Below are 16,434 nucleotides of genomic sequence, written 5' to 3'. Positions count from 1 at the left end.
CCACGGTTCGCTCCACTATCACGAGTATCGAACCCCTGCCAAAGTTGTCACAAGTCTACCAAAGAATTGTTAGAGAGGAGAGACAGCAGACAATTACTCACAAAACAGAGGATCGTCCAGAGGCCGTGGGTTTTGCGGTTCAAGCTGGTTCGTATCACAAGAACAACAGTGGGTATTCTCGTGAGTCCGATACATTGCGATGTGCTCATTGTGGAAAGAGTGGACATGAGGTGTCAAATTGCTATCAATTGAAAGGTTATCCCGAATGGTGGGGAGAGAGAGGAGGATGTACTGGTGGAACTCGTGGTGGTTCACGAGGCAGAGGGCGTGGTGGTGGCATGGTTGGAAGCTATGGTAGGGGACGCGGAAGTTTTCCTCAGACTCAAAGAAGCAACACATCAAACTTTACAGCCAATGCTGCACAAGTAATTCCACCACAAGGAGCAGTTGCTGCACATGCAACAAGAAGTGAAACAGAGTACGACCGGAGTGCTCTCCCACAACTCAACGATGAGCAGTGGTCATCTCTTCTTGCTTTTCTCAACACACGTCGACTGAATCAACCAGAAGACAAAGCTGAAAAGCTAAATGGTAAGGTCACACCGGTCGACTTTATAATCGACACGGGAGCTTCTCATCATATGACTTGGAATCTTGATTATTTAACTAATGTCGTTGATATCATGCCTTGCTCCATTGGTTTACCTGATGGAGATTATACTTTGGCAATTAAACAAGGAGATTTATGTCTCGGAGGTGATTTATGGTTGAAAGAAATGCTTTATGCGCCAAATTTGAAATGCTCTTTGATTTCAGTGGCCAAATTACTTAAGGCAATACGAGGCTCTTCCGTTAATTTCACCGCTGACTTGTGTGTTTTGCAGGACCATACCAAGACTATGATTGGTGCGGGTGAAGAATGCGGTGGGGTCTATATTTTCTGAGGATCTGTAGGAGGAGTAGCAAATACAACAGCAGCTAGGAACTGTAACCAAGACTTGTGGCATCAAAGACTTGGACATCCCTCAAGTCGGGTTTTATCTTATTTATCATCTTCTATTGCTACACTTAAACCAGCCGAGAATGACGCGGTCTGTGATACTTGTTTCCCGGCTAAGCAAACCCGAGATATTTTTTATGAGAGTAATAATCAAGCTGCTGCAATTTTTGATTTGATACATTGTGATGTCTGGGGTCCTTATCGAACTCCTTCTTCTTCGGGAGCTAGATATTTCTTAACTATTGTTGATGATTGCTCTCGTGCTTTATGGGTGTTTTTGATGGCTGAAAAACGTGAGGTGTCAGGCATTTTACAGAATTTTATGACGATGGTAGCTCGGCAGTTTGGGAGACAAGTAAAAATTGTGCGTAGCGACAATGGTTCGGAGTTCCTGTGTATGAAATACTATTTCACAAATGAGGGGATCTTACACCAAAATTCGTGTGTAGCAACTCCACAACAAAATGGACGAGTGGAGCGGAAACACAGACACATTTTAAATGTGGCCCATGCTGTAATGTTTCAAGCAAAATTTCCGATCAAATTTTGGGGGGAGTGTGTTTTAGCAGCGACTCATCTTATTAATCGCACACCAACACCCATTTTGAAGGGCAAGACACCGTATGAGATCTTATTTGGTACACCACCATGCCTAGAAAGTTTGCGTGTGCTTGGTTGTTTGTGTTATGCTCACAAGACTAATCGAGACAAGGATAAATTTGCTGAGCGAAGTCGTAAGTGTGTTTTTGCTGGGTATCCTTATGGAAAAAAGGATGGTTGCTTTATGATTTGGAAACGGAGGATTTCTTTGTCTCTCGTGACGTTGTCTTCCATGAGACTGTTTTTCCGTTTTCGTCGGTGTTGTCGGCGGATGAGACTTTAAAATCTCCGGAAACTAATTTGGTGATATCACAATTATTGGATGATGTTGAAGTTTTTCCAGAAAATTCTACTGCTCTAGTTCCAACAGGGCAGCCACACGAAGATCCATCACCAATAATACAACCTCCAGTTACTGTAGTACGACAAGAAGCAGTTGTTGGACCAAACATGCAGATGCAAGAAGTAAAAGCATCACTGCAGTCTCATACTTCGCTAGAACCGCAGGCAGAAACACAAGACCATGTTATTGAACAAATGGGTGTTGGTCAAAGAAAAAAAACTCCGTCTGCACGTCTAAAAGATTACTATCTTTACACTACGATCTCGGATGACCCCCCACATCTCTCACCAACATCTTTCTCGTCTAATTCAGGTATGGTCTCCTATCCTATTGCGAACTATGTTACTTGTGATAGATTCTCAGCTAGCCATAAAAATTTTCTGGCTGCAATTACGGTGAATACGGCACCACGACATTATGCAGAAGCAGTTAAAGACGAAAGGTGGAGAAATGCCATGGGTACTGAGATTGAGGCACACGAAATAAATGACACATGGGATATCACGGATCTGCCCCCAGGGAAGGTAGCTATCGGATGTCGTTGGGTTTATACGATTAAATATAACTCGGATGGAACTATTGAGCGTTATAAAGCCAGATTGGTGATATTGGGAAATCGACAAACAGAAGGAGTAGATTATGATGAGACATTTGCTCCGGTTGTCAAGATGACTACAGTGCGTATATTTCTGAAAATCGCAGCGGCAAAGAATTGGGAAGTTCATCAGATGGATGTTCATAATGCATTTCTTCACGGTGATTTGACTGAAAAAATTTATATGACACTTCCACCGGGATTCAAAGGTTCTAATGGAAACAAGGTATGTAAACTTAAGAAGTCTCTTTATGGTTTAAAACAAGCTCCAAGGTGTTGGTTTGCTAAACTCACAACAGCTCTTAAAGGCTATGGTTTCGTCCAGTCGAAGACAGATTATTCTCTATTTGTTCTCAAACGTGGTGAGCTTCGGTTATACATGATTGTTTATGTTGATGATCTCCTCATTGGAGGGAATGATAGTGCTGCGATTCAACGTTTTAAAGGCTACTTGGGACAATGTTTCCGGATGAAAGATTTAGGGCCTCTCAAATATTTTCTTGGTATTGAAGTAGCTCGATCTTCACACGGCATTTACTTATCTCAATGTAAATATGCATGTGATATTATTTCAGAGTGTGGGTTATTAGGTGGTCGTCCAGTAGCAACTCCGGTTGAGGAAAATCATGATCTCACGGCGGATGGAAAAGATTTTTATGATGATCCCGATGGCTATCGCAGGTTGGTTGGGCGTCTAGTATATTTGACAATTACTAGACCTGAATTGTCTTATATTGTGAATGTTTTAGCTCAATTTATGCATCAACCTCAAAAAAAACATTGGTTTGGAGCTTTGCGGGTTGTAAGATATCTTAAAGGTTGTCCAGGAAAAGGGATTATGCTTTCCGCTAAGAGTGATCTTAGTATTTCAGCCTATTGTGATGCTGATCATGGATCATGTCGACTGACGCGACGGTCCTTAAATGGTTTTGTGGTGATGCTTGGTGACTCGCCGGTTAAGTGGAGAACTCAAAAACAGAGAGTGGTGTCTCGTTCTTCAGCTGAAGCGGAATATCGTTCAATGGCTGACACAGTGTCTGAACTTAAATGGGATCGAGAATTGCTTTCATGTTTTGAAATATCTCATGACAAGCCTGTAACGTTGTATTGTGACAATCAAGCAGCCTTACACATTGCAGCTAATCCGGTTTTTCACGAACGCACAAAACATGTGGAGTCTGATTGCCACTTTGTTCGTGATGAGATTACTGCTGGACTATTGCGGACTTCGAAGATACACACCACTGAGCAAGTAGCTGACATCTTTACCAAAGGACTCGGCATTCAGCAGTTTGAGTATTTATGTCGCAAGTTGGGCATTTGTGATTTACATGCTCCAACTTGAGGGGGAGTATTGGTGAAGGCTATGTTAATCTTCTAGATGTTTCTCAGAATATTGTCAAGTTTCTATATCTCTTTAGGTGATATTGTCTTTCTATATATTGCTTGTATAGTCGGTCTCTTAAGATTGTATATATACGTTTGTCATTATCAAATGAAAGGCAGAATCTTTTGGCACAAGTCTTATTAATTGTCCAACTGAATACTTTCCCAAAGTTTAGCTGAAGCCACAAACTTGTCAAACTCCCAACCCCATTCTTGGCCTGGTGTCTTGTACCAGCACTTAACTGCATGCAAGAAAAATTAAAAGAAAACTGTAGTTTCAAGATATACGTACGTTCGCCTGTGATGTGATTTTCATCGTAGTATGTGTCTGATATTCGGAGATCTGCATCCACGTAAACCTTCTCATCCTCTGAGAGGGTTTCACTATCAGCTAATTGCAGAAAAAAAGACAACGATTTCGATTTGGCATTTTCTTTAGTTCTTCTATCTATTAGATACATCTTCAAAACCCTAGAAATCATAGAAATCACATTATTATGTAAGCATACATCTATGTGTATATAATATACCAATGATTTTGTAGCCTTACTTTTACTTACCATTCTCTTCCACCAACTGAAAAATTGTCTGATACATGAAGCTTGTTTACCAATTTGGAGTAATCCTCGACAATAAGGAGAGTTCTGGATAAAAAAGTCTCCCGTTAAGAGAGACGACTTCCCAATTGGTACGGGGTGGAACAACCATGACTTCAACACCAAACTCGCATTTATTCCCTTCCGAGACATATCCATTTTTCGGATCCTTGAACAAATAGAAAGGAAGCACTTGAGAGAATCCACTTACCATTCTTAAAGCGTTGAAACGCTTTACCTCAGTATCTATTAGAAAGAACAAAAAAATTTGAGTAATTAATTCAATGTGACCATATATATATATGACAAATGAACATACCTTGAATTGTAAAGTACTTTTGTTTTTTCGTATTGAAGACGAAGAACTTGACATATCAAAAACTTCGGATGTGGTGTTTTCTATTTTCACGTACATTGAAACAAAACCGCTTCCGTCGTCCTCGTTGTTCCCTTCCGGATATATAATCAATCTCCTGATTTTTTTTATATATATTATTGCATAAGTAAGAAAGATTAATTAGTGTTCTTTTCCTATGATGAAGATTGAATATTGAACAATTTTGGAGCTAATGTGAATAGAGTAAAATCATCGTCGATATGTGTTTCATGCATGCATGTTTCATAAAGTCATAAAACATAAATATTACCGAATACTAAGTACGTAGGCCGCCAGCTAATGTAAAAGCTAGATTCTAGATACATACCAGTCACACCCGCCTACCCTGAAACGACGAGATTGGTATTTTTCATTGTTAAGTTGTGTGAGATTCTCAATCTTGACGGAGTAGGAAGAAGGAGGATGTTCCGTTAAGCTGTTCACAATCGTAGAAGTTGGATTTGACCATGTTGTTTCGCCGAATGAGTACGATGTTGCATACGAAATTGAGTTGCCCATTCTTTGATGAACCTTAGAAACCATGAAGAATGTTTTGATAGACAGAGATATAAAAACACAATCTCTTATAATATATATATATATATATATATTTTTATCGACAATCTTATAATAATATATTTTTTTTCAACTTTTTAATGTGATTTAATCAAAGATTCATCGTAATCACTATGTTATTTAACTTATGTATATTTCAACATAGAATTATTTCTCTACCTTTTTCTTAATATAAAAAACAATACAATCTTGTGATATCATTATCTAACTAAAAAAATTATTGCCAAGATTTTTGTAAGTAATTTAATAATATATATAGTCAAATCAATACAATAAAATTTTTTGGTTTCTGAAAATGTGTTGACAGCTCAGTTTTTGTATTAAAACAGAAACTAAACAAAAACTGACACATTAGAAAAAATCTGTAACCAATTAAATTATAACAATAATATAACTCATCTTATATAACTAATCAAATCAATCAAATCTGTAACCAATCAAATTATAATTATTTATAAAGATCATTTATAATTTTGCTTACCTATCAAATAACATTCTAATAATCTGGAATTTATCGAAAAAGTCCCCAAAATCTCAACAACTCGAAATCTGATTTCTCAATTCTCGCTTCACCGTCTCTCAAGAACTCGCCACCACTCTGCAGTAATACGATGTGTGAATCAATTGGTGTTCTTGATACAATTTGCAATCTGTTCTTGCTCAAGTTTCGCTTGAAATTTCAGAACCATGTGAAGCTATGTAAGTATGAGGTAGAGATTAGGAATAGTATATTCCTTATATTTATGATTTTCGATTTCGTCTGGAAGTGATGAATCTGTCGAATTAGGTTAAATTGAGATATTTTAGGGTTTCTTTATTTTGTTTTTCTTTTTTTCAGCTGTTGGGTGAAGATGGATCATCAAATTGGATATGGTGTTGAAGTGACTGGGTTATCTCCCTTTGTTACTGAGAAAGATTTTATTGATTTCTTCTCTTTCTCTGGTACAATCGAATATATTGATATTGTCAGGTAAACAAACCTTACTTCTAGACAAAATTGGTATTTTGTGCATATTCTGGATTCACAAGATTAAATCTGCTATGTTGTTAACGAGACTAGGTCGGGTGAGCAAGCTTGCACTGCTTATGTGATGTTCAGGGATTCTTATTCCCAAGAACCTGCTGTTTTACTCAGTGTAAGTCTTGTTTCGATTTTATTCACTTTTTTCTTTCTTTTTGTGTGTCTCTTGAGTATGAATAACTCGGTTCGTTGGAATTCTCGCTTTCTTCAGGGCACAACGATATTAGATCAGCGTGTTTGCATTACTCGTTGGGGACAACATCACAAAGAGTTCGATTTCTGGAATGCGACTCCACAGGGTTTTGAAGATGAATCATACTCAAATGTATGAATCTTTCTTTTACACATTTCTCAGTTTTGATCTTTCTGTGTTTTTATTAAATAGTAGAATCTTACACTCAATGGTTTAATGTTTGGTCTCATTTCTAAAGCTCGGTCGTTCTTCAATCATGTAGCCTCATGCTCAACGAGGCGAGTTCAACGTTGGAGAAGCAGTGACTAAAGCTCAAGAAGTGGTGAAAACAATGCTTGCCACAAGATTCGTGCTAGGCAAAGACGATTTAAGCAAAGCTAAAACCTTTGACGAATCCCAAGGTGTATCAGCTGCGGCGATGGCTAGAGTTTCCCAATTAGAGCAGAGGATTGGTCTCACTGACAAAATCTTTACCGGACTTGAAGCTGTAAGAATGACCGACCAAAGGTAATGTGTAGAGAACATAATTTGTATTCGATTTGGTGTGTCACATTCTGTTTTCAAGGAACTGAGTGTTATCTATTTAGTGGTCACCTTTCATTGACAAAAGAGTTGGATAGTAACGCAAGTGTGTTTCCATAGAAATTTAACTCATATGTTTTTAAGTTTTATGTCTTTTTTTGCTCCAGATTGTTTTGGGAGGCGGTTAGGACCACATCTTCGTTACTCGGTTTATCCTTTTATTTCTCCAAGTCTGTTCTGAAGTTGGATCGGAGTTCCTGAGGGTCACCAAATCTTTGTTCTTTTTGTCGCATATACCTCATCGGAAAATTTATCCATGGCCGACGCAACCGAGTAGCTCCCGCAGCTCAAATCCGCCGTTGATGGACTTACTGAGATGAGGTTTTGTGTTGTCGATTCTGGATCTTCATTGTTTAGACTGTGATTTGTTTCCTTTTTGTTTCAGTGCGAATGAGAAAAGTGGATTCATCAACCTCGTGTCACGTTACCTCAGGTTCGTCCTTCAATCGCCTGCTTCCGTATTTTGTATCTTTGTATGTTATCTTCAAGGAATTTATGATTTAATATATGTTAAGAAATACTATTTAAAACCTACTTTGATATGATTAGTTTGCTTTCCTTTGCAGGACTGGATAAGTCTGTGAGTTAACTTAAAACGTTTTTTTCTGATTTAAAACTATTCCATGCATGAGCTTTTATAGGTGATCTTTTATTGTTCTTGTCTCATGCAGGGTAAGCATAGGTTAATTCCTTATGTTCCAATGTTAGTGCCGCCAAGGAGATGGAAAGTATATGCTTTCAAACCTCTTTTTTCTTTGGTTCTTAATACTTACGATTCATACTTTTTAATTGAGAACCTCATGCTCACACATTGTTTTATATAGACATGTGTTTGTAGCACTTATGTGTACAAGTACTGCGACATTTTCTTCAGATATGACAAGTGTGGTTACTTCTTTTTACTTACTATATTATGCGTACTCTTAACTCTTGGATCCAAAAAACAACAAGATGCACTAACAGATATTAATTATTTGCAAGACGGCTCATAAAGTATTTGAGGTACATTGGTTTTATATTAATATTTATATTCTGGAATTGAACTTTGAGTAGGCATTGGATACATGATTATATAAAATTCCAAATAACTCAATAGTAAATTCTAATTCCAAACAATTTATATTAAATTTTGATTTCAAAAAATACAAAATAAAAATCTTATTAAAAAAAATATTTAAAAACAACCAGCGCTACGCTGCGGTACTAACCTAGTATTTATAAAAATTTGAGTGAGAGTCAACTTAATTTCATATCTTGGCTTAAAATTTGAAGTGTATCATCCAGTACCATACTAGTTTATTATTGTATTTATGTGATCTTTCATCTTCAATCCTCAACTGCTTGGAGCGTGATTGTATTCATAGAACCCCAAACGGCATTAACTGGCGAAGACCACAAACATATAATCAAATCAGTGTAGTTATCTATCTAAGTTGGGGCTCTTCCTATATTTCCTGTTTTGAAAATTAAGACAATTCATTGTTTTGCTTTTTTAGTTTGACAAATCTTAATCTCAACCAAACCGCAAACCTACTTCGGCTTGAATTTCTCGCCGAGTTTCCCAACTCTGTTCTTAAACTCTTCTACAGTCTCCTTAGCCTTCACTATAGAGACACTACTGATCTCATCAATCCTCAAGCTCGTTTCTCTCCACACTTCCTCTGCTTTAGACTTGGTTTTCATTTTCAGGTCTTTGGTTTTGTTCTCCAGTCCATGGACTTGTTGTTTCAAGGCTGATATCAGAAGGCTTATCTTCTCTATGATCAAGTAGATTACTTCTCTGGATTTCTCTCCTACATCTTTCGCCATCTTTTTGAGCTTAGCAATCAGACTTCCAGCTCTTTTCATGGTTCCTTCAACAGGATTTTGCTTTCCTGCGTTCAGCCAAGTAGATTCCGTTGTTGTCTGTTCGTGGAGGTCACTGTCAACAATCACTTTTAGCCCATACTTCTCCCAACGTCCTCTAGCTTCTTTTAGCACTTTTGCTTGTTCTCTTGCTCTTCTCGCTTCATCCTCAGCCCAATCCCTTTAAAACCAAAACTCATAACCGTAAATGACCTGAAAGAGCTAAACTCTCTTATGTTTGACTTGTCACATTTCTCAATATAAACCGCTTCCGAGTCAAACTAATCAATAGAAAGAGGCTGTCATTTAACAATTACAAATATTTTTGTCTCTACCTAGAACTTTTTGTCTCACTGTCTAAGATCTATTCATGCTCATTTGATTTTGCTTGGAAAAGAAACAAGAAATTTCAAGATAATGAATTCTATACCTGGCTATGGATAAAGCGTTCCTTTCAACTTCAAGCTCATTTTGCAACCGGAGTATCTCTTGGTTCTCATCCTCCACTTGCTTTTGAAGTCTATCAAACCTCTCTTTCTCGTACGACATCTCTGCCTTGTTACTCGCAAGGCTTTGAAGTTGTTCCTCAAGCTCATTTCGTATCCTCGCAAGAGCCTCCATTTCTGTTTCAATCGATGTGCGTTCCCTCTCCAATGCAAGAGTCTCCTCTTCTTTCTCAACTCTAATTCTCGCCAGCTCCGACTTTGCTTCTTCAGCCATTTTCTCCACTGCATCTACTAGTTCCTTTTCTTTTAAAAGCTCTTTCTCGAAGCTAGCATTTATATCCTTCTCGACCTGAGCAACCAGCTCGTTATGTGCAGAAACCACGTTTTCAGCCATAGCCTCTGCTTCGATACGAGCTAGCTCCTCACCAACTACTTCAAAAGCGTCACCGATTGCAAGAGACACAGCTGTTTGGGCTTTTGTAACCGCTTTAGATGGCTGAAACAATCTGGTACGCCCTAGAGGGACACAAGACTTTTAAAAACAAAACGCGGCTGTGAAACTCTGATGATATTATTACTTAAGAGAAGCAAGAATCTCACTCACCAAAAGCAAGTGCTGTTATTCCATGTTCTCCAGCGGATAAGTCAGCTAAAAGGGCAGGCCACGCTTCTGGGTTTATTTTATCAATGTCAAGAAAACCAGAAAGTTGATATAGCTTCTGAAAAAGGAAAAGTAGTTGTGTAAGGTTAACGACACTCTTATGACTAAATGTGGAAAAGACGAAAGAAAGGAATAGAAAAAGAACCTTGCTATCAGCTTCTGGGAGTTGTCGGTATTCCAAAGCCATCTTCCAGCTTAGAAGATCCTGACGTGTTAGATGGCTGCAGAGAAAGAATAGATAAGAAGAGTGGAAATCACATAGCAGTAGCTAGGCTTTTATAACTTGGTTGGATGAAAATAAATACCTTTCTGGGGAGAACGTAAACCGACTGCTCTCAGTAGAAGGCATGTTTAGGTTAGAGAGGTTGCTTGAGATAAGTCCTGCCTCTGCCAAACCTATACTATCCAATACAAAATGAAGAAATCAGATTAAATATAGCTAAATATAACTTCATTGACTCAGCATGAAGGTAAAAGATAATCTAATGATCACCTTGAATGAATGGAAAATCAGGATCTTCAGGTTTGATATCATCAAATGCAAGTTCAGTAACGTTCTCTATGTACATGGCAGGATATACTTTTGATGCCGAGTTCCTGTAATGGATGAAGGTAGTTTCACAATGTGAGGCATTGAAATATGGTGAAACTTTTGAGAATTACCTTGACAGCGCATTGCTTGCAGAAACCACCCAACGAGCGAATTCACGGCGTGTACATAAATCATAAGGCAGAGCATCGGATTCAATAACCTGGAATAGCAATCAGTTCTTAACAACTCATTAAACTGTTGCACTGCTAGATAGTTCATAATAATCTGAAAGTTAGAAAGCAGTACCTTTAAAGCTTGTAAAGCTGAAAACACTTGACTTTGAACTGGATCCACAACCGTTGGAAAGATAGGTTTTATAGGATCTACTTGTGGAACTGTAGAAGGAGCAGGTATCCCTGTATAACGGCGGGTCTTCTGCTTTTCGTTTGGGGTTTCAGAGGTATGCGTAACTACTCCATCCAACTCTGTCGATGAGGTGTATCTCTCAGCTAAGCTTTCTAATGCTTTCTCACCCTCGTCATTTTCTTTGCTAGGAGACGCGGATTTCAACACCACATCTATGCCATCCCGAGATAAAACAGAAGAATCTAAACTAACATCCATCAAAAGGAACACTTATGAATAAACAGGCAAGTAACATTGAGAGGTAAGATAATGAAATATTGGTTGCAAGACTTATCAAGCTTGGTACATTGGTGTCCATACCTCTAGAGCTTTCCTGGTTATCTTGTTCAGTTACATTAGATCCCTCATCCCCAACAGTGCTGATTTGATCACTTGAACTTTCACCAACAGTAGTCACTAAAACTTCTACTTTTGGTCCTAAACATTCACCAAAAAATTCGAACTTTACTAGTTGGAATCAACTACATTGTATCACACAATTCCCACACTAAATAAAGATTGAAACACATACTTAAACCATTGCGCTTGTAAGATAAAGCCGCGTAAGTTAACCCAACAAAGAGAACCATCCCAGCCACTCCAGATAACAAGGTTCCTGAAAACAAAAAAAAAATCAAAACTTTATTATGAATCTACCAGAGTAAGTAACCCATCATCACATCTAATCAAAAAAATCGTACCTTTGAACCAATCTGTAGTGTTATCCTCGTCATCTGAATCAGCCCACCCACGAAATCGATCCGACCCACCCAAATCCCGACCCGGTTCAGCGTTTTGCGCAACGCTTGATGATATCTGGAGACGGCGACTTAGCTTCGTCATCTTCGCTCTCGCCGGAGCCTTGAAGGAACCGTAATTTAGAGCAACTCTGAGCTGGAGAGAGCTTGGTGTCGTCCATGTCGCCATTGTAGACGCCATAGTTGTTGTTGTTCAGTAAGATTTTTTCCACAGACGATTACATTTTTTTGGTTCGTTCGTTGCTTCATTAGACAGACGAGACAAGAAACGTGATACGAACCTTTTCGTATAATTACGAGAAAGGCCCCTTTGATATATACTGTTTCCAATTTCCACCCACCATAATTTATTTATTAGTTTTTCACCCAACACATCATTTATTTTGACACATTTCACCTAAATTACGACAAATATGATTTAAATATACTCATATTTAATGAATGATATATTACATAAATTTATTGAATAATTTAAGGGTGAAGAGTAACTTTAAAAAATTAGTTCAAAAAATCATATTAGAATGTTAGGTGAAGAGTAAATTAAAAAAAAATCAGTTTTAAAAATCACATTAAATATATAAAAAGACACTCTCTCTCAAACAAAACTAAAACTCCAAACATATTAGTATTTTTTTTTCTAACTCACCACTATCCCCAATCATTGCTGATTAATATTCTATCTATTTAAAATTAGTTGTTGTTTAAAGTTTTTCTACGTATATTTAATAAAACATTAGTTTTTGACTCTTAATTAACATATTGTTTATTCGATACTTAGAAGATACAGATAAAATTGCAAAATCTATATAAAATATTGTGAATTGAAAAACGACTAATTTGAAACAAAAATTAGATTAGTATATTGCATTAACCCAAGAAAAGAGCACAAGAAACATCTTAAAAAACATATATTGCATTAATTAATGAAATTACAAAGAAATACAAGAAGAGGTAATTCCCGTATCCGGAAAAACAAGACACATGTGTCGAGACCGTAAATTTAATTTGATCTGCCGACCAAAAAAAAGAAAAACGATCCTAATCAAACTCGAGATTAAAAACATTTTTTAGTAATTTGTGCGTTAATGCAAACTAAAGTGGTCGCACAATTAGAGGCAAACCGTATCCTGGTCTAAGAGAGAGCATATACGTCGGCGAATGACGATAACCGGGCGAAACCGAGATTTCGAACCGGGACAAAACCAATGACAAGACAATCTTGTACTCCATGGTCGTCAAATTCCGACCGATACACATCCTCCCTCCGAAACCAAACGGCATAAAACCCATCTTGTTCTTACAACCACCGTACAAATCGCCGTCGAATCTCTCCGGCTTAAACTCGTTAACGTCGTCTCCCCACAGCTCTACGTCGTGGTGCATCGCCACCACATCGATCCAAATGTTTGTTCCGTTTGGAATCACTCGACCGTTCACGTCAATGTCTGTCCTAGCTTGTCGCTGTGCGTTAGGCGCAGGCGGATATAGCCGAAGAACCTCGTTCATCACCCAACTCACCTGCATTATAATGATCACAAGTTTGATACGTTAATATACATACAAAAAAAAAAATCAAGAGGTAAGTGGTTTAATTAATTTTTAATCATGAAGTGTTAATATTTAATTAAAGTATCACTAATGACACTTGTGTCACACGTTTTTGTCATGGATATAAACAGATTGAATATGCATTATATGAGTAGCTAGAGAGATATACTTATTAGATTACGTGGTGCTTCACTTATTGGTCAGCGCAGTCGTTGACTAGTTCTGATTTAGAGAGGCGACGACGCGCCTCTATGCTTTGATCATTTGTAGTTCGTTTCGGGGATTTTGACTTCTTTGTGACCATTAGACTTTGACCACAGTTGTCAGATGTATATATTAATTAGGTTTAAATTATACTTAAGGTGTATATTAATTATGTTGTATCAGGCTACATTTATTTCCAAATCTATGTGCATTAACTTTTTTTTTGTTTTCTACGAAAATGTGAACATGCCAAATTGTATTTTGTGAACGCGTCCAAATATAATTTATGCATGCATATGATTAAGCACGTGGATTGTTGTGTACTGTGTTTGGTAACGTACCTTTTTTAGTCCGGCAAGTTTGTTATATTCAATCTTGGAATCTCCGATGACTTGTCTAATCTCTTCCCTAATCGTGTCTTGCCACTCGGGATGGATCGCAAGAAGCATGAACGTCCACGTGAGTGCTAAAGCCGTCGTCTCGTGGCCAGCAAAGAAGAACGTCTTGCATTCGTCCACAAGCTCCTTTGCCGTAAAATTCCCTGTATGATCCGCCTTTAGCAACATTCCGAGAAGATCGTGGCCTTGGTCGTCACCTTTGACTACAGCCCTCTTCCGTTCGTTTATGAACGACAAAAGGCGACCATCGATCTCTCGGCCTAGCTCCTTTGCTTTAACGTTTTGCTTGAAATTCAAAATGTTGCTGAACGGTACGCCTACGTAGCGGTTTGAGTTGAAGAGAGCGAATTGCACAGCTCTTAGGTTTTTGAGGACTTGAACTCCATTTTCTCCCGTGACTCCGAAGCTTGTCTTGGCGATTATTTCACCAGCTGTTCCTATGATCTCGCTTTCCATGTCAAATTCGGGATTGCCCGAGTTTATTTGTATCGCCCATCGATCCAACATGTTGGAGATTGATTCCACCATCATGTTTGTCATTGCCTATTAATTAAGACGATCAATGAAAAGTAATGAGAAAATGAGAAATATTCTAGTAATTAAGACGTTTTGAATTGAATGAGTCTAATATTTAACTTTATCCATAGTCTGTTCCACACCATAATTAAGACCTTGAAATTTATCCGTCGTGAAAAATGGTGGCTCATGCTTTTGGGAAAGAAAGAACTATAAAGTCTAAATTGTTGAACTAGATTAGTCACCCTATTACTTTTCTACAATTTTGGACTCATGCCAATGTAAACGGTAAAAAAGAATTTAATTATTATAATTATACCTTAAGATTAAGAGGGACAAATGCAGGAGTTATGATGTGGCGATGTCTTGTCCAATCATCACCTTCGACCATAACCAAACCGGTACCAAACATTGGCTCTCTGTCTTTCTTGAAAACATTTGGTTTCCCCCAACTCTTCCCCAATACACCTTTCGACATAACACTCAAGAATTCAGGATCCGCAACGTACACGAACGGCTCTATCCCTAGCCAGTAAACAAACACTTTCCCTGCGTTACATAAGACGTAACCAATGATAAATGTTAATAATTACATATAGTAATGTTGGTAGCCTAACCGATCATATGGTATGAATGTCGTCCGGAGCTTAAATATATATATGAGAGTGGATAATTAGTTACCGTAGTCTTGTTGCCACCGAGCGAAATGTGGAAGTGCAATGGAGTGTATGTCATGGTTGATAATAGTGGAAGATTTGCTATTATCCACCATTAGCGAAGCCATCTTCAGCTTCTTCATGTCATTAAGGTTTCCTAATGGAAAACTAGGTTGTGGACCTAAAAATCCGTTATCTCTAAGCTTCTTTTGAGTTCGAACTGGCAATATCCAGCAACGCAAAAAGAGCTTGAAGAACACAAGGCAAAGAACTACAACGGAAACGTTGAAGAACATGTACCAAACTCGAGGCACCTCAAGAAACTCCATCCCGATCTCCCAAACTATTTATGTATAAGAACAAAAAAAAAATATGCTTGTATTTTTAAAAAATTCTTGTGACGAATTGTATACGAGGGAGTGATGTAGGTGCAATATGTGGGTTGTTGTATTAAGAATGTTTGCTGGTGAAATATGGGAATGAACCAAATGAGGTATTTATAGATGTTAACTAGGTTCGGGTCTTGAAGAATGTCAGACTTTGACCAATAGACTCTCTCTTCCTCTATTTATTTAATTGTATTTTTCTTTTAGTTTATGTTTCATATATATAGCATAACGTTTCTTTACCATTTTTTGGTCAAACATTATCGGCATTTTGCTTCTTTGTCTTTTTTGCCATTTCTCTAATAGTATCCTTGCACAGTTAATTTGTATCTCCCGGCTGCTTTTTGAATAAATGAAAGTTATGTGAATGTGTGTCTGTTGTCTTTTAATCCTTTTTGGCAAAAAGGTTATATACAATAACTTTCCTCTTTTTTAATTATCACTATTTTTTTGTCAACTGAAAAAAACAATTATTTTCTTTCTTAACCGATAAATAGATTACTTACATTACAACTTGTTCTGTATTACTTAGGTTATAACTAGTAACTACGTTTAAAACTAAAACACTAATTAACGGGGTTATTGGTTTGAGATTTGAATAGAGTTTTAAAGATTTTAAATGTTATATAGAATATGTTGTTATTAGATCAAGATTTTGTTAAACTCTGTAAAAGTTTAGTCTTATTAGTTTGTGATTTGTAAAAAGTCATTTAAAATCTTAACAAATTTGGGTTAATGGATTCAGACTTTTATAAAGCCATTAAAAGTTTTGTGTTATTTAATTAAAATAAAAGAATCTAGGATTGTTAAT

General features: G+C 37.4%; 3 protein-coding genes and 1 pseudogene across 28 annotated transcripts; 1 reads left to right on the top strand and 3 right to left on the bottom strand.

The window, feature by feature from the left end:
* Nucleotides 1-3,294: 3,294 nt before the first annotated feature.
* Nucleotides 3,295-5,437, bottom strand: LOC147922939 (uncharacterized; annotated as a pseudogene).
* A 466-nt stretch (nt 5,438-5,903) lies between these two features.
* LOC104761251 (binding partner of ACD11 1) lies at nt 5,904-8,177 on the top strand. Of its 24 annotated transcripts, XR_763123.3 has the most exons (9): nt 5,952-6,182; nt 6,311-6,442; nt 6,533-6,608; nt 6,705-6,818; nt 6,949-7,193; nt 7,376-7,589; nt 7,654-7,701; nt 7,835-7,848; nt 7,940-8,177. XR_763123.3 is itself a non-coding variant. In XM_010484301.3 (6 exons), exons 2-6 carry the CDS (start codon nt 6,324-6,326, stop codon nt 7,467-7,469), a joined length of 648 nt encoding a protein of 215 aa, XP_010482603.1. In that variant the 5' UTR covers nt 5,904-6,171; nt 6,311-6,323; the 3' UTR covers nt 7,470-8,177. The 24 variants fall into 24 exon arrangements, 2 of the variants coding, with proteins under 2 accessions (XP_010482603.1, XP_010482602.1); XR_015589317.1 differs by lacking the exon at nt 7,835-7,848 and having other exon boundaries at nt 5,904-6,171; XR_015589316.1 differs by having other exon boundaries at nt 5,904-6,171; nt 7,835-8,177.
* Nucleotides 8,178-8,593: 416 nt separating this feature from the next.
* On the bottom strand, nt 8,594-12,202 carry LOC104761250 (uncharacterized). 3 transcript variants are annotated; one of them, XR_015589306.1, is made up of 11 exons: nt 11,859-12,192; nt 11,690-11,773; nt 11,479-11,595; nt 11,059-11,360; nt 10,884-10,972; nt 10,714-10,817; nt 10,526-10,616; nt 10,366-10,441; nt 10,164-10,278; nt 9,544-10,065; nt 8,594-9,294 (listed from the first exon to the last, which is right to left on the bottom strand). XR_015589306.1 is itself a non-coding variant. In XM_087500013.1 (11 exons), exons 1-11 carry the CDS (start codon nt 12,094-12,096, stop codon nt 8,799-8,801), a joined length of 2,244 nt encoding a protein of 747 aa, XP_087356139.1. In that variant the 5' UTR covers nt 12,097-12,202; the 3' UTR covers nt 8,594-8,798. The 3 variants fall into 3 exon arrangements, 2 of the variants coding, with proteins under 2 accessions (XP_087356139.1, XP_087356140.1); XM_087500013.1 differs by having other exon boundaries at nt 9,544-10,075; nt 11,859-12,202; XM_087500014.1 differs by lacking the exons at nt 10,884-10,972; nt 11,059-11,360; nt 11,479-11,595; nt 11,690-11,773; nt 11,859-12,192 and having other exon boundaries at nt 9,544-10,075; nt 10,526-10,621.
* Nucleotides 12,203-12,812: 610 nt separating this feature from the next.
* LOC104763399 (cytokinin hydroxylase-like) lies at nt 12,813-15,811 on the bottom strand. The gene is made up of 4 exons (XM_010486776.2): nt 15,263-15,811; nt 14,901-15,130; nt 14,009-14,608; nt 12,813-13,433 (listed from the first exon to the last, which is right to left on the bottom strand). Exons 1-4 carry the CDS (start codon nt 15,564-15,566, stop codon nt 13,008-13,010), a joined length of 1,560 nt encoding a protein of 519 aa, XP_010485078.2. The 5' UTR covers nt 15,567-15,811; the 3' UTR covers nt 12,813-13,007.
* Nucleotides 15,812-16,434: the final 623 nt, after the last annotated feature.

The sequence above is a fragment of the Camelina sativa genome, chromosome 18 (assembly GCF_030686135.1).
Source record: "Camelina sativa cultivar CO46 ecotype springtype chromosome 18, ASM3068613v1".
Classification (NCBI taxonomy): domain Eukaryota; kingdom Viridiplantae; phylum Streptophyta; class Magnoliopsida; order Brassicales; family Brassicaceae; genus Camelina; species Camelina sativa.
Note: the sequence above shows the minus strand (reverse complement) of the source record. Positions and strands in the feature narration are given on the sequence as shown.

Bases quoted from the DNA above. Each gene is read 5' to 3' on its own strand.
- LOC104761250 (XM_087500013.1), bottom strand. From the start codon at position 12,096: ATGGCGTCTACAATGGCGACATGGACGACACCAAGCTCTCTCCAGCTC. The intron at 11,361-11,478 runs GTATGGACACCA...ATGTTAGTTTAG, and splicing joins TAACCAGGAAAGCTCTAGAG to ATTCTTCTGTTTTATCTCGG. The intron at 10,442-10,525 runs GTATTTATTTTC...CTTTCTCTGCAG, and splicing joins TTTACGTTCTCCCCAGAAAG to CCATCTAACACGTCAGGATC.
- LOC104763399 (XM_010486776.2), bottom strand. From the start codon at position 15,566: ATGGAGTTTCTTGAGGTGCCTCGAGTTTGGTACATGTTCTTCAACGTT. The intron at 15,131-15,262 runs GTAACTAATTAT...TATGTAACGCAG, and splicing joins TCGGTGGCAACAAGACTACG to GGAAAGTGTTTGTTTACTGG. The intron at 13,434-14,008 runs GTACGTTACCAA...ATTATAATGCAG, and splicing joins AACTTGCCGGACTAAAAAAG to GTGAGTTGGGTGATGAACGA.
- LOC104761251 (XM_010484300.3), top strand. The intron at 6,443-6,532 runs GTAAACAAACCT...TAACGAGACTAG, and splicing joins GAATATATTGATATTGTCAG to GTCGGGTGAGCAAGCTTGCA. The intron at 6,819-6,948 runs GTATGAATCTTT...TCAATCATGTAG, and splicing joins AAGATGAATCATACTCAAAT to CCTCATGCTCAACGAGGCGA.